Source organism: Acomys minous (genome assembly GCF_964271855.1).
Source record: "Acomys minous genome assembly, chromosome: 14".
In the NCBI taxonomy this organism is placed as follows: Eukaryota; Metazoa; Chordata; class Mammalia; order Rodentia; family Muridae; genus Acomys; species Acomys minous.
In genome coordinates this window covers 93,586,721-93,602,378 of record NC_140496.1, presented here as the reverse complement: position 1 = coordinate 93,602,378, position 15,658 = coordinate 93,586,721, and the positions used below count along the sequence as shown (strand labels likewise).

The 15,658-nt window shown below is 39.1% G+C and overlaps 1 protein-coding gene across 4 annotated transcripts in view; it reads left to right on the top strand.

Annotated features, from left to right (window-relative positions):
• RAP1GDS1 (Rap1 GTPase-GDP dissociation stimulator 1) overlaps window positions 1-15,658 on the top strand; it is a 141,889-nt gene that overhangs the window by 101,432 nt on the left and 24,799 nt on the right. For all 4 annotated transcript variants that reach the window (XM_084757395.1, XM_084757393.1, XM_084757392.1 and 1 more), the window contains 2 exons: window positions 10,266-10,394; window positions 13,943-14,068. In XM_084757395.1, coding sequence (XP_084613521.1) covers window positions 10,266-10,394; window positions 13,943-14,068 — 255 coding nt within the window. The remainder of the gene's footprint in view (window positions 1-10,265; window positions 10,395-13,942; window positions 14,069-15,658) is intronic.

Here is a 15,658-nt window from a genome sequence, read left to right as displayed (position 1 = left end):
CCTGAGGAGCCTTGTCCCCCTCCTAGCACATCCCCATTTCTAAGTGTCACCACCCAATACTTAGAAACACATTTTGCCAGGAACCCCCAGTGGCCACACCTGTTAGGATCCCAGAAGAATTCTCTACCAAATACCACACGGCCCCCACGCCCTCACAAGAACCAGAGACCACAACAGAAACCAAGGAACACCCACCCAACAAAGATAAAAGCATTTCTCAGCACCTAGAATTACAACTTTCCAAACCCCAGATGTTTAGATGCAGCATAAAAACTCAGTAACAGCCAGGACAATACGTTTCCACTAGAGCCCAGCAACCCTACCACAGCAGGCCCTCAGTATCACAACAAAGTTGAAGCATAATAAAAAGACCCTCATATGGCCTTCATGAATATGATAGAGGTCCTTAAAGAGGAAATGGAAAAAAATGCTTCAAAGAAATCTAATAAAAACACAAACAGTAGAAGGAAATGAATAAAACACTTCAAGACCTGAAAGTGGCAATAGAGTCAATAAAGAACACCCAAACTGAGGGAAATCTGGACACGAGAAACTAAGGAACTAGGAAGCTCAGAAGTTAGCCCCACCCACAGAATACAAGAGATGTAAAAAAGACTTGCTGGCCTTGAAGACACAATAGAAGAAATGGATACTTCCATCAAAAAAAAAAAAAAAATGCTAAGTCTAAAACACCTGGCACAAAAAACATACAGGAAATCTAGGACACTATGAAAAGACCAAATCTAAAAATAATAGGAACAAAGGAAGGAAAAAAAACACAGGTCAAAGGCACAGAAAATATTTTAACAAACTTGTAGAAAATTTTTTTCCTAACCTAAAGAAGGAAATGCCTATCAAGATACAGTGGACCAGAAAGGAAAGTACCCTCAGCACATAAGAGTAAAAACACTAAACATACAAAACAAAGAAAAATATTAAAAGCTGCAAGGAAAAAAGACCAAGTACCATACAAAGGCAGACCTATTAGAATAACACCTGAGTTGCCAGTGGAGATTCTGAAAGCCAGAAGGGCCTAGACGAATGTACTGCAGTCTCTAAGCGTCCACAGATGCCAGCCCCATAACAAACCCAGAAAAGCTTCAAGTCATCATAGATGTAGAAAATAAGACATCCATGTTAAACCCGTTTAAACAGCATCTATCTACAAATCCATCCCTACAGAAGAGGCTAGAAGGAAAACTCCAACCTAAACAGGCTAACCATAACCAAGAAAATACAAGGAACAAATAATCCCAGAGAACCAAATCAAAAGAGAGGAAGTGTGTGTGTGTGTGTGTGTGTGTGTATCTGTACACACACGCAGCTCACAACACAGTAACAGATTGACAAGCCCTACTTAATGATTAATCTCAACATCAGTGGTCTCAATTCCACAATAAAAAGACACATAATAATAGGATGGATGCAGAAACAGGATCCATCCTTATGCAGTCAAGAAATATACCTCAGCATCAAGGATAGAACTCAGGGTGAAGGGTTAGGAAAAGATTACAAGCAAATGAGCCTAGGAAGTAAGTTGGTGGAGTCATTTTAATATCTGAAAAAATAGACTTCAAACAAAAACCAACCAGAAAAGAGGGAAGGACATTATATACTCATCGAAGGGGGAAATTCTACCAAGAGAACATTGCAATTTTTAGAATTTATGTTCTGAACACAAGAGCACCCAAGTTCATAGAAGAAAAACTACTGCAGCTTTAATCACATACTGATCCTCAGACTCTGATATTGAGAGACTTCAATACCCAACTCTCACCGATGAACAGGTCATCCAGACCAAAAATAAACAAATACTGGCACTAACTAATGCCATAAACAGAACATTTCACCCAAACACAAAAGAATATATATATATATATATACCTTCTCAGCACTTCAAAATTGACCACATACTTGAGCACAAAGCAAGTCTCAACAGATACAAGAAAACTGGAATAGCACTCTGCATGGATTAAATATGGACGTAACAGCAGAAAGCTTACATACTCATGGGAAATGAACAGCTCGTGGTGGAATGAAAAAAAAATGGGTAAGACAGAAAAAGTTTAAGGCAAAAATTTTAAACTTTACTAGAATTGAATGAAGTTGACTACACAACATACCCAAACTTACGGGCTACAATGAAGGCAGCTCTAAAAGGCAAGTTCATATCACTAAGCACCTAATTGAGAACTGGAGAGATTCCATGCTAGTAACTTAGCAGCACCTGAAAGTTCTAGAACAAAAAGAACAAATCACAACCAAAAGGAGCAGACAGCAAGAGATCATCAAGCTTAGTTCTGAAATCAGTAAAGAATCCGTGAAACAAAGAGTTGATTCTTTGAGAAAATCAGTAATATCAACAAACACTCAATTGAATGGCAGAAAGAGAATATGCAAATTAGCAAAACCAGAAATGAAATGGGGAATATAGCAACAAGGAAATCTAGACAATCATACTTAAAGACCAAATTGGAAAACCTAAAAGAATGGATAATTTCCTGTACACATACCACTTACCAAAGTTAAGTCATGATTGGATAAGCAGTTAAAACAGACATATAACTGCTGACAAAAACAAAGCAGGAGCTAAAGGTCTTCAATTTCAGACTTTCAAAGAAAAGTTAATGCCAGTGCTTCTCAAGTTATTGCTCAAAATGAGATCATAAGGGACATTGCCCAGTTTGTTTTCTGAGGCCACAGTTACTATGATACCCAAACCACAGACACGGTAAAGATAATTTTAGAGCAATTTCTCTTATGGACATAGGTGCTCCTTCCGCAGACCAGCTCCAGGAACAGTGAAGAGGTGTGGATCCATGGTAGGGAGAATTGAGCAGGCGGTGAACAGCTGGTTAAGGGAAACCAACTAACTGTTGGCTGAACAACTAGCTAGAGTAACTAGTTGTTGAGGAATGGAGGAAAAAGAAACACTAGGAGACTCAGGCATACCCCATACATCCTGAAGGTCGTAAAGCTAGGAGAACTTTATTTCCTGTCTCTCTTCTTGCTTGTTGTCAACCCACCTTTGTCTCTTCTTGTTTGATGTTCTGTCTCTAGCTTACTCTATCATGTCTGTTACTTGCTTGCTATTCTTTTTGTGCCAACCCCCATATTTTATTTAAAATGAAGTTCAGTTCTTTTCATTACAAATTACATCATGATTTTTCTCATCTTTTACAATCAATAGGGCATTCAAAAATCCACAAAGTAAGAGAACAGTCTAACAAGGAAATACAAAAGGTTCTGTATAATTTATAATAAAGCATACAGCAAAACTCAATCAATTTCTAAGCAATGGTCAGCATAACCTGATTATTACTACTTAAACAATACCCAGGAAAGTTTAGTCATAAATTTCCTCGGGCTAAAGCCATTATATGTTTATAAGATTGTCATAGCAACATAGCATAAATTTTCTCTAATAAAGAAAAAAAACTTGACTTACTCCCAGTCCCAAACCAATAGGTGTGCTGTCCAAGCCTAGACTAACTACCAAGGGGTCCTTTATTGTAAAGTATCTGTAAAGCAATGACATCCTAAACCCACTTTCCATTGCTCTCAAAGCAGATTCTAAGGAAACATTTCTACAGGTAACAGTATCTAGCCAAGTACTGTTATGTCAAGGTCTTAACTTTCACGCATTTCTGCTCACAGTCAGAGCAAAAAAACTATCATTGCCTCAAGCCCTTGGCCAGATGCCCTCTTTCAACATTCTCTGTGGGAAAAAGGTTTCCCTGTATGATTTTCATTAGGGCTCAGAAATAAAGAGTTTTAGGAGAAAAGGGCAGGTTTCTAGACAAAATTACACCTGGACTATACATAATATTTAAGGCAGTGGTGATCAGCCGAAGGTCTCTGGAACTTTGTCAAGCAAAGCCTCTATGACTTATCCTCATGTCTGTGACACATAGATACAAAATTTCTTAATAAAATGCTTATGAGCAATAGTCAAGAATATATCAAAATGATCTTGTGCAATGATCAACTAGGCTTCATCCTACATACGAGCACAGGTAGATCGATAAATGTAAGCTACCATATAAACAAGCTGAAAGACATGTCACATGACCATTTCATTGGATGCAGAAAAGGCCTTTGATAAAAATTCCTGGAGACTTTATACAAGCGACATTTATCAGCATAGGAAAGGCAGTTTACAGCAAGCCCATGGCCATAGCCAAATCAAGTTAAAAGGAGGCGCACGCAAAGCAGTTGCAGTAAAGTCAGGAACAGGGTTGTGCATGCTCTCCCTACTAGTCTATAAAGTTCCTGAAGTTTTAGTTAGAGCAGACCACTGAAGGAGATCAAGTGAATACAAATTGGAAAGGAAAAAGTCAGAGTAACTTTACTTGCAGATAATAATATGATATTATACATAAATGACCCTAAAAGTTCCACTGGAAAACTTCTACAGCTGATCAACGCATTGAGCAAAATCTCTGGATACAAAGTTAATTCACAAAAATCAGTAGCCTTATATACAAATAAAAAACAGACTGTGAAAGAACTCAGGGGGAAACCACATTTCACCAGAGCCTGAAATAATAGACAATATCTCAAGATAACTAAAAGCAAGAAAGTGAAAAGCTTGTCTGACAAAAACTTTTAAGACATTGAAGAAGCTGTCAGAAGATAGGAAGATCTCTCATGCTCATGCTCATGGGTCGGTAGGATTAATACAGCAAAAGTGGCCCATCTACCAGAAGCAATCTACAGATTCAGTACAATCCCCATCAAAATTTCAACACAATTCTTCACAGATCTTGAAAAGACAATTTTTTTTAGCTTTATATGGAAAAAAAAAAACCCAAGATAGCTAAAACAACCTGAAAAATAAAAGAAATGCTGGAGGCGTCCCTATCCTGGATATCAAATTGTACTACAGAGTTATGATAATAAAAGCAGCATGGTATTAGTATTAAAGCAGACACGTTGATCAGTGGAATCGAACTGCAGACCGAGACATGAAGCCAGACCATATGGACGCCTGACTTTTGATAAGGAAGCCAGAAATACACACTAGAAAAAGACAGCATCTTCAACAAGTGATGCTGGTCACACTGGATGTCGGCTTGCCGAAGACTGCAGATACGTCTGTTCTGACCACCCTGCAGAAAACTCAAGTGCAGGTGGATCAACGATCTCAACATAAAGCCAGATACGCTAAATCTCATAGAAGAGAAAGAAATGACTAGCCCAGCATGTTGGTACAGGAAAAGAATTTCTGAACAAACACTGTTAGCACAGGTACGAAAGTCAGCAATTGATAAATGGCACCTCATGAAACTGAGAAGCTCCTACGTAGCAAAAAGGACACTATCATATGGACGAGCAGCAGGATGGAAAGATATTTTCACCAAAGTACGTATCTGTACTTTCACGAAATTCAAAGTGTGCTGTATTGAGACTGCTTTATTCTCAAAACTCTGAAAGAACTACTTTGAATTATCTATTGAATAACTTATAGCATGAGTATCTTGGTTAAGCGCCCAATATTTTCAAAACAGTGCATCTTGATTTGCCTTTTTCTTTTAGAAATTTCTCTGTGTCATTGAAATATGTAACGTGAGAACTAATGGGGCGTTCTGAATGTGCAATACCTAGTCATGTTTTGGTTTTAAAAATAAAAACTCTTAAAATAAGGAATTGGCGGTTTGTTTTTAAAATACTTAATTGTGGCGTTATACCCTCAGCACTGAATTTAGGCGAAAACATCTCTGTGCTGTTGGTAAAGTGGAAGGAAGCCTTTACTTGCACAGGTGCAATGGGGTAGCCAGGTAATACGCCCTCTCAGTAACTGTGCTTATGTCAGCTTTCATTTCAGTGTTAACGAGCTAAATCCAGCCTAAACTCTGGAATGCTGCATCACTGAAAGCATTTCTAATTTTCAGTATTCATATTCCTGGTCTGGGGAGTGCAGGTGTTAATGCAGGTGTTGTGTTAAGTTACAGGCAGGTTTCTTAAGCCTCTACTGTGCTCAGATGCTTTTTTTAAGCAGTTTGTAATAGAACATTTCATCAAGACTTCTTTCTGCCTTTTGGTTTTCACACTGCCAGCTACATGCTGTGTATTTACCTTAGCTTGGAGTTTTAATGCAATATCCTACCTGTATTCTATGACTAATAGAAATACCATATACACATACTAATGTATAGGCTGTATTTCTAACTGGTTGTTTCCTTTTGATGTTTAATTTTTTAAAAGTCTTACCAGTGGGCTTAGTAATCTTTTAGCATTGTCTGTAGACGACTTAGGAATAAGCTAAGTTTAGTAGCAGATTAATATAACTGAGCTATTGGTATTTCAGCATACCTTTTTGCACCTCTAGTCTATACCAGCGTTTTAAATATTAAACTTAAAACTCAGGGGGGAAAAGGTTCCTCAACTTGAGATCTTCTCTCCAGATCTCCATTCTTTGGAGTTTCCATGAGTGTGACCTGAAGAACTTGGAACCATTGAAATTCAAGTGTAGGTGGGTAAGTGTTCGCACCAGCGCATGTGCCGATTGCCTTATCTCTTGTCTCTGCATCTGTACTGCACCCCCTCAGTGCCTCCCCTCCCCTGCCTCCCCGGAGATCATACAGGGCCTGTGTCATCCTGGTATAATGTAGTTGTGTAAATCTGTACTTTGGTTACTGTCTGTCTGTGATGATGTGTGTCAGGAGCAGTTGCAGAAAGTCCTCAGACACTTCACAACAGGCATTGTGTTGTCTCACACGTACTTGTTGGCTGTGTGTGGGCCCGGGTTGCGTTGTGTGAGTTTCCGTGTTTGTAGAACCTCTGAAAAAGCTCATCCGGAATTGTCGGGGTTTGTCGAGGGATGCAAACGTCATACGTGGTCTTGTTCTTGTTTCACGAACTCTTGAGTGTATCTGGAAAATGTGAGTTACACACATGCCTTCCTGTTGGTCTTTAAAAAGTCTTGCTCCTGATTATACGTATGACAGCATGGATGTCAGCTGCTGTTTGTTGTAGGACATTCACAAGCTTTCTTTGGACAAACAAACAACATGCCAGTCACCGGGTGGTTTGTCTCTATTAGTAAGAAAATCCCACACAAATGAGAGCCCTACGGTAGCATACATAGTTACTTAGGACTGAAACAAACCAGTTCTGGAATATTCTCCTAGGCTCAAGTAGTAGAGCCTATTCAGATAAACAAGATGAGAAAGTAAAATGCTTTTTAAAGGTAATTTCTTTCAAAATAGCTAGAATGTATACCTGGTTATCACATTTTCTGTGGTTATCACATGTTGCTGTGGTTTCCCCACATTCACCCATATTTATTACATCTGCCAAGTACTTCTTTAAAATTCAGAATATTTTCCATGATTTCTTTCCCACACTTCCAACTCTTAAAACACAAGTGGGTGATTCTTTGACAATGACTCTTATATGTCTTAGACTCCTAAAAGAAAAAATGAAAGATCTTAAAGAATTTTGTGTATAAGTTATTACTAGCAGTGCTTATAGTGATAGAAATTCAAATTTTAAGTATTTTTGTAACATTTTAAAGTGATAAGCCCATTATATGTCAACATGAAAAATCTATGAAAAGTATTCTCAAAATAATGTTGCTGAGAAAAATAGCATTTTTACTGTAACTATTGTAAGCAGAAAGAATATATATATATATATATATATATATATATATATATATATATTTGGGGGGGTGTCATTGCCTAGGTTTAGCCAGAGTGCCAGGGTTTTTACCAGTCATTCTTTTTATACCATCAAGACACATGTCACCATATTGAGGGAAAAAAAATCCTGGTACTTTTATAAGAAAAATTTCCTTTGGTAAATTTCCTGGAAGGATCTCAACAATCCGCTTAGAGAATAGTCCTAGGACACCTCTATCCATAAAGTCAGTGTGTGCACCTGCTTATTTAAGTTCTTTTATTTTTTATCCTCTGGGTCTTCAATATCCTAGGGGAATTTATATACACTGTAAGCAAATTTTAGAGTCATCTTAGTACAATTATTGCTCAGTTACCATTAGAGAAGTATATATAAAAGAATACACCCAATTGGTCTAGATGAGTATGTCCAATCGGATGACTGTACATTTTCTCTTGTGTGTGGTATGTGTGTTATATGTGAGAATATAATTAATTTGGCTCCTGAACAGTTTTTACACATGTCCTCAGAAAGAAGCAATTTTTGCAAATTACAGTGACTCACACCATTTGGCTATGCTGCTCTTCTTCTTCTTAATAATCTGCTATAATCCAGATGCTACTAGTGCAATTTGTATTTTAAAGACGTTTTAAAGCTCTACTTTAATTTTTTTCTTCTTCTTCTTCTTTATCCTGCAACCCAAATTTATGACATTTTAAAAGTAGTCCAAGGAGTGACAGAGATGCCAAGTTAGGAGACTGTGACGGGCCTGCTCTTCTGAGCGGCATCGTCCTGCTGAGTTACCTTACTCATAAGATGCTGTTCCCCTGGTGCCCCTGCACTGCTGGGTACTTACCACGCCTACTGACAGTACTGAGGGGGTGTGCGATGCTTCCATGAGCAGACAGAGAGCAGAGTTTGACTCACTCAATGCATGCGCTAGTGCTCACGCTTACGTACCCGAGACTTAGAATTCAGCAGCTCTGCAGTATGTGACGAGGCAGTGAGGATGGGTAAATATTAATGCTGAAGGGCAAAGGTACAGACGCTGCTGGTAAGTGACCAGAGTAATACAAACTTGGGCAGGCTCCCGGTGCATGGTCATTCCGGATAGTACCCTTGGACGTATTCAGTTCACAACACACCGCACTGTATCCTGTCACATGCGTGTGCTGCCTGTAGGTATTGAGAATCACTCATTGAAATGCTTGGTGGCATATTCAGGAAAGTTTCTGCATTAAAGGTATAAAAGCAAATTCTCGTCGACTAAACTTTGCCTCCTTCGTTTCTATTGCCAGTTTTGGAAAGCTTTATTAGATTGTTTGGACTGTAAATACAGCCCTCCCGTTTCCTTGTATCTTCCTTCTATTCTTGTTTTGGTAATAGGCCCCTTTCTAGGACAGCCAAGGCTACACAGACAAAGCTTGTCTCAAAGGGGTGGGGGTGGGGGTAGGGTGGGGGCTCCATACCTACCAAGGGATTTGTGCAATGAAAAAAAAAATGTAAGAAACTATTTTATCTTTATATCCCAGGTAGATAACTTTATAAAGATTCTTAAGAGAGTTAGTAGCTTTTAAGTAGCCTGTCATTTTAAAGTTGGGGAGGAAAAAGCCTTGGAAAGAGCCCTCCTGTCTTCAGATAAACAGTAGTGCTTTGTGTAAACGCATGGATATGCGACATTCTTCCTAGCCTATCCTAAGAAGCACTACTTGCCGTTTTCACTTGGGTTACTTTACCTTCCACCTTGCGACAAGTATTTTATTATCACTGTGCACAAAGAAACAAGGTGGAGATGCCAGGCATGTTTGTTGGCTTAAAGCTAACTAGTTACTTAGAAAATGAAAACAAGCAATGACAGTGCTGACTTCGTCCTCCTCTCCCCTCAAGGCATCTGTCTTGCTGAGATGACCTGTCTCTATAATGGAGCAAAACTGATAAAAACATGCTTTAGGTAACTCTTCTCCCCCTTGTTAAAACTGCATTCCTTCCTACCAGTCACTGCAGAACACTATGCTTGCAATACTCAGAACCAGTCACTTTATTTGTTAACATACTTCCGGGTTTTTTCTCATTATGAACAAACTGTAATATAAAGAATCTTCACTTCTTCTGTAGTCTCAAAGCTTCCAAGCTAAGTAGTTGTTACTATTATTATTATTATTATTATTATTATTATTATTATTATTATTATTATTATTATTATTATTATTATTTAGGCTTTCCATATATTCTGTGAGTTGCTGTTGCACAGATGTTTCCAACCCTTGCATTTAAAACCAGTGGTGTGTTTAATTATTTATATACCTTAAAAGACTGATCATCAAAGGTTATAAAGACCTCATTTAGAAAGAATGATGGTTTGATAATATTTTAAAAATTATTTCATTTCTGAATTCCTGTTAATCATTGAAAAGCTCAAAAACTCAGGTCTTTTGAACTACTGTGATTTAAATATTCAAGTCAATCAAGTGAGTGTACTTGGGCTGGAGGTGGCTCAGCCACTAACGTCACAAGCAAGCCGTCACACCGTGGGCTTCATTTGCTTCACCGTAGTTCCAAAAGAACCGAGTTAGAGAGGGTAACAGATGCTGTGTGTGTGATAATCAAGCACTTCTTCCCACTTTCTCTTTCTGTCTCCACAGATTCCCTTCAAGCTCAGCTTATCAATATGGGTGTTATCCCAACGTTAGTGAAATTACTGGGCATCCACTGCCATAATGCAGCTCTTACAGAAATGTGTCTTGTTGCATTTGGGAATTTAGCAGAACTCGGTAAGTCTACACCACAAGTCACAGCGTCATTACCTTTCTAATGCTCTTACAGTGGCCGTTTCTTTACGAACCTGGGATCCAGTTAAATTATTTTAGTTATTCAAGATACTTTCTTCAGTGAATAAAAAAAAAAATTCAGTTACGTCTTTTTATTAATTTTTTTTTACAATCATGACTGTTTGGCTTCTGTAATTATGTATTAGGATTTAAGTCTTAGGAACTTCGAGTATATAGCCCAGTAGAGTGCTTGTAAGACTTGACAAGAGGCGTGTGGCTTTACTCACTCCAGCACGCATTAACCTTAAAAGCATTAACAAACTAAAGTATTTCCTTGTCTTTTTACAAAATCCCTAAATGTGACTGTGTGTGTGTGTGTGTGTGTGTGTGTGTGTGTGTGTGTGTGTGTGTGTGTGTGTAGCATAGCATGCTTATGGAAGTCAGGATCCCTGGTAAGAACTGTTTCCGTCCTTCTGCCATGTGGGTCCCTGGGATTGAACTCAGGTTGCCAGGCTTGGCAGCTGGTGCCTTTACCCACTGAGCCATCTTACAGCTCCTGTGTATTTATAAGAGCACTATGGAGCAAAATTCAAGATAGCTTTGAAAGTAAGAAGACAAGTAGAACAAGACCGATGCTGCAGACGTCTCTTTGTCATAACAAAATGGACGGACTGCGGAGGCCCTTCACCTCTGTCTGTTGCGTGTGTTGTCTGTCTCCTGTATTTCCTCCTCTCTGTCTGTTGCATGTGTTGCCTGTCTCCTGTGTTTCCTCCTCTCTGTCTGTTGCGTGTGTTGTCTGTCTCCTGTGTTTCCTCCTCTCTGTCTGTTGCGTGTGTTGTCTGTCTCCTGTGTTTCCTCCTCTCTGTTGCGTGTGTTGTCTGTCTCCTGTGTTTCCTCCTCTCTGTCTGTTGTGTGTGTTGTCTGTCTCCTGTATTTCCTCCTCTCTGTCTGTTCCGTGTGTTGTCTGTCTCCTGTGTTTCCTCCTCTCTGTCTGGTCCGTGTGTTGTCTGTCTCCTGTATTTCCTCCTCTCTGTCTGTTGCGTGTGTTGTCTGTCTCCTGTATTTCCTCCTCTCTGTCTTGCTTGCCCTTCCAACTCTTAGGATAAATCATTTACACAGCCATGTTTATAATTAATTATGTTTACAGAAAAGTCATTGTTTTGCCCTAATGTGCTAGTTAAAGCATAAATATATTTATTATCTTCCATTTTATAAAGAAACAAAAGGCACCTAGGCTTTATTATTGATTTTTCTAAAAGTTTGTGTTCCTTGCACTCTATAATTGAAACCTTTTTAGTACTTCAGTTTGACTGGAAGCTTAAAATAATAAAGGTGTCTGTCTGTCTGTGGAGATTTGATGGCAACTTTGGTAAGTCTCTTAACTGTGGGTTTCAGGTGTCATTAGGTTTGTGTAGAAAATGCTTTTACCTTCAGAGCTATCTTATCTGCCCTGGAAATATTCATTCATATTCTCTCTCCCCTGATCTCTCCCCTCTCCCCTCCCCCTCTTACTATATAGCTTGGCTGGCCTAAAACTCAATAGTAACCCAGCTGGCCTCATTTTCACAGGAGATCTGCTTGCCCCGCCCCGCTCTTTCTCTCAAGCATAGGGATTCTAGGTGTGGAATTCCACACCCAGTTCAAAAGCATCACCACAGAGTGGATTATTTCCTAGTATGCTTCTCCCCCGTTTGTTGTTGTTGTTTTCAGATTTTAGAAACAGGGTTCCTCTGTGTAGCCTTAGCTGTCCTCAACTCTCTTTGTAGACCAGACTGGCCTCAAACTCAGAGAGATGGCCTGCCTCTGCCTCCTGAGTTCTGGGATTAAAGGTGTGCACCGCCATGCCCGGCTTCTCCTCGGCTTTTTTTTAATGCTAGGATGGTTAATACTTAGTTTTGGTTTTGCTTTTGGGTTTTTTTTTTTAAAGTAACAAAGAAGCAAAGAGCATCTGGTTAGTGTTCAAAAATATTATTTTTTAATATATGAGATGGGTCGTAGGAGTTTACACTCAGTATAACTGTAGAAATCATGTTACAATCTCGTACTGTCAGTCTTTGTATCAAAGCACAAAGAGGATGTTTCCAATCCCGGGTGACTTCCCTTTAGTTCCATCCTTCACATCACATTACTAGAACTCCACTGTAACAGCATGGCCACCAGCCGCATGTGGTGGGGAACATGAGATATGAGTGGTCTAAATTGGGAATGTGCTAGAAGTATAAAAGGCAAAATGGATTGGAATGATGTATGAAAGTAGATGTTTTGCCAATATTTTGTGTTTATTTCATAGTGAGTGAGTAATTTGAAGCTAATGAGTAAAATAAAAGAATGAATTTTACCGATTTCTGTGGGACAGTGGTGCACTAAAGAGTAAGTTCTACTGCAGTTGTCCTTCGCGCTATGGAAGTCCCCTTTTCTGCTTGAAAGTTTAAGAGAGTACATTAAAGAAAGCAAAGGCTGAGGTTTATGTCACCTGACCTTAAGAACAAGTGAGTTCCACGTAAAGAAATGACAGTCATCATTGATAGGCTGGTGTGTGCAAGCACCTGTAATTGCACTTGCTTGCTGAGGACAAATTTCAGTCTTTCCGTGGTTGTATTTCTAAATCTTATAAATGCTTCAACTTGAGGACTATGCAGAACTTCTCCATGGCTTCCTAGGAAGCAAGGTAAGCAGCCAGCTTGATCTTGTGGCCCGCGCTCTCACTGGGCCCCAGGAGCCCTGAGACTTCCCAGGATTGAGAAAGTTGAAAGGGAGGATGGGTCTGCATTGACTCCATTTTACTCTTTGAGCAGAGCGGGGAAGAGGGAGTTACAGAAGCATGTGCACACATAGGTGACCTCATGACACAAAGTAATAAGTGTTCAAGGTTGCATCTGACTTGTGCAAGTCAAAAAAGTGGAGGCAGTAGAAACACGATGTGTTTTATGTGGGAAGTGTGGACACCTAAATGCTGGTTGAGAGTGAATTTTTAGAGAAAAAGAGGTTGACATGCTGAAGAGGACAGGATGAGGCTCTGAGAACACTGATGAATTGGCCTTTAAATAGTATCTGGGAGCTTGTTTCTTAGTACGTGATCAAGCCTTAAGTTTAATATTTAACACTAGAAACACAAATGACAAAAATACAGTAGTCCTATCAGAACCAGTACAGAAGCATTTCAACTATGTGGTACTAAAGATACAATGCTGTCATCTTTTATTCAGCAATGTAGAATATAATTTGTTATGAACAATTTCCTTCTTTGCATGAAAGCCTTGAAACTCTGAATGTATGACTTAGTAATTTTATCGTTGCCATAGTGACTATATGCTACACCAGTGAACATTTTTTATGGCCTCAAATGTAACTGGGTCAGAACATTTTCTCTATAAAGTTTCAGACATTTTCTTTTTCAAGGACATTAAAAGCCAGTTTGATGGTTCCCTGTGTATGAAGAACATTTGTGTTCAATAACAGAGCAAAAATGATTGAGTATCAAAAGTCATAGCAGACAAAAACTCTGGGTTTAATATTGTTTGCTTACTCTGAATTGTTCTCTTATTTTTCAGAGTCAAGTAAAGAGCAGTTTGCCAGTACGAACATTGCTGAAGAGCTGGTAAAACTATTCAAGAAACAAATAGAACATGATAAAAGAGAAATGGTTTTTGAAGTTCTAGCTCCATTGGCAGAAAATGGTAAGAAAAAAAAAATGCCTTTTGATGTTTGGTCATTAGAGAGGTTTTCAGGCTCTTTAATGCCAGTTCTTAGTTCAGAGTCCTTCTCTGTGCTGTTAATGTTGGTACATTTGATTTTCGTATCTCTAAAACTTCAGCTGTATTATCTGTTCCACGGCTGTATCTGTATTTGGAGAAGCTACTTTCCAAGTTTGATTTCAAAGTGTTTTGTTTTGTTTTGTTTTGTTATTTTAAAGTCTTAGCAAAGATGCTTCTGTGGTTATTTTTGCTCTAATGTAGAAGACAAGTGAAGGCTAGGAAGGTGGTTCAGTGGATAAAGTCTTTGCCACTCGAGCATGGGTCCTAAACCCCATGTAAAGTCAAGTGTGGCGGTGGGGAGAGGTGGAAACAGACAGGCCTTTGGATGCTGAGTCCCAGCATCCCAGCCAGCCTGACCAGTTGGTGAGAATCGGGTTTAGTGAGCCCATCCTTCTCAAAAAATAGGGTAAGAGATAGATAAGGATGACCCCAACGTTGACGTCTAGCCTCTCAACCTGCGTTGTCACACACAGACACACAAAGAATTTTAAGAAGACAAATGAGGTAAAGAGTTTGAACTCCGCTTATGAACCCCCATAAAAACACAAGCGGACAGCAGCTAGGATTTCTAGGCCTGTCAACAATGAGGATATTGATGGATCACACCTTCTTTGCGCAAAAAAAAACATCTTAAGAGATGCACCCAAAAAGATAAGAGTGTATCTGTCAGGAAACAAACCAACTGTACAAAGGATTTTTCAGATCTGCCGTCTACTGCCTGCAGAGACACACACTGACAAGGCAACACACTAAATCTTTAAGAACATACAAACAGCATAAAATCTTCAGCCACTCAAATTATCGCCTAATGATTTACAGTAGGGATACTGGGAGTTAGTAAGGTTGTATTTGCGGAGTAAAGTGCCTGTTAGGCAAGTGTGAGGACCTAAGTTCAAATCCCAGACCCCTCATAAAGCCATGCATCTATAATCCCACTGCATGTGGAGCAAAATGGAAGGCAGGGGCCTGTGTTGTAGAAATTATAAAATATCTAATGAGGTCTGGTATAAAATTAGCCTATAATTATTTCAGCAGTATTATGTAACCCACTATCATAATCAATAAAGACACGGAAACCTGTTGTATTTTAGAATAGCCTCATTTTACCTGGGACTGGGCAGATTAACCCTCTAAACTATCCTGATCACTTCCCAACGCCCATCTGCTTTCATCATTTCTATCTGGGCTCCTTCTCATCCCTAATCCAAACTACTTGCTAATGTCCTTCATACGGGCTGCTTTCCTCATCCACCCCATCTGACCATGTGCTTCTCTCCACACTAACTGTTTGCAACTTTTTTCTTCCTCCTCCTATACCTGTCCCTGCCCCATGATCCCCAACCCCAGGTTTGTGAACCCCAGGTCCGCCTCTCTCTTCTCCCAAAGCATTGTTATCAATCAATCAACTTTAAATAAGTAGAGGAAGGTTTACATAACAAAGTCATGTCTATTTATTTATTTATTTGCTTTTTTAAATTTTATTTTATTACTTTATTTATACAGAATACAACA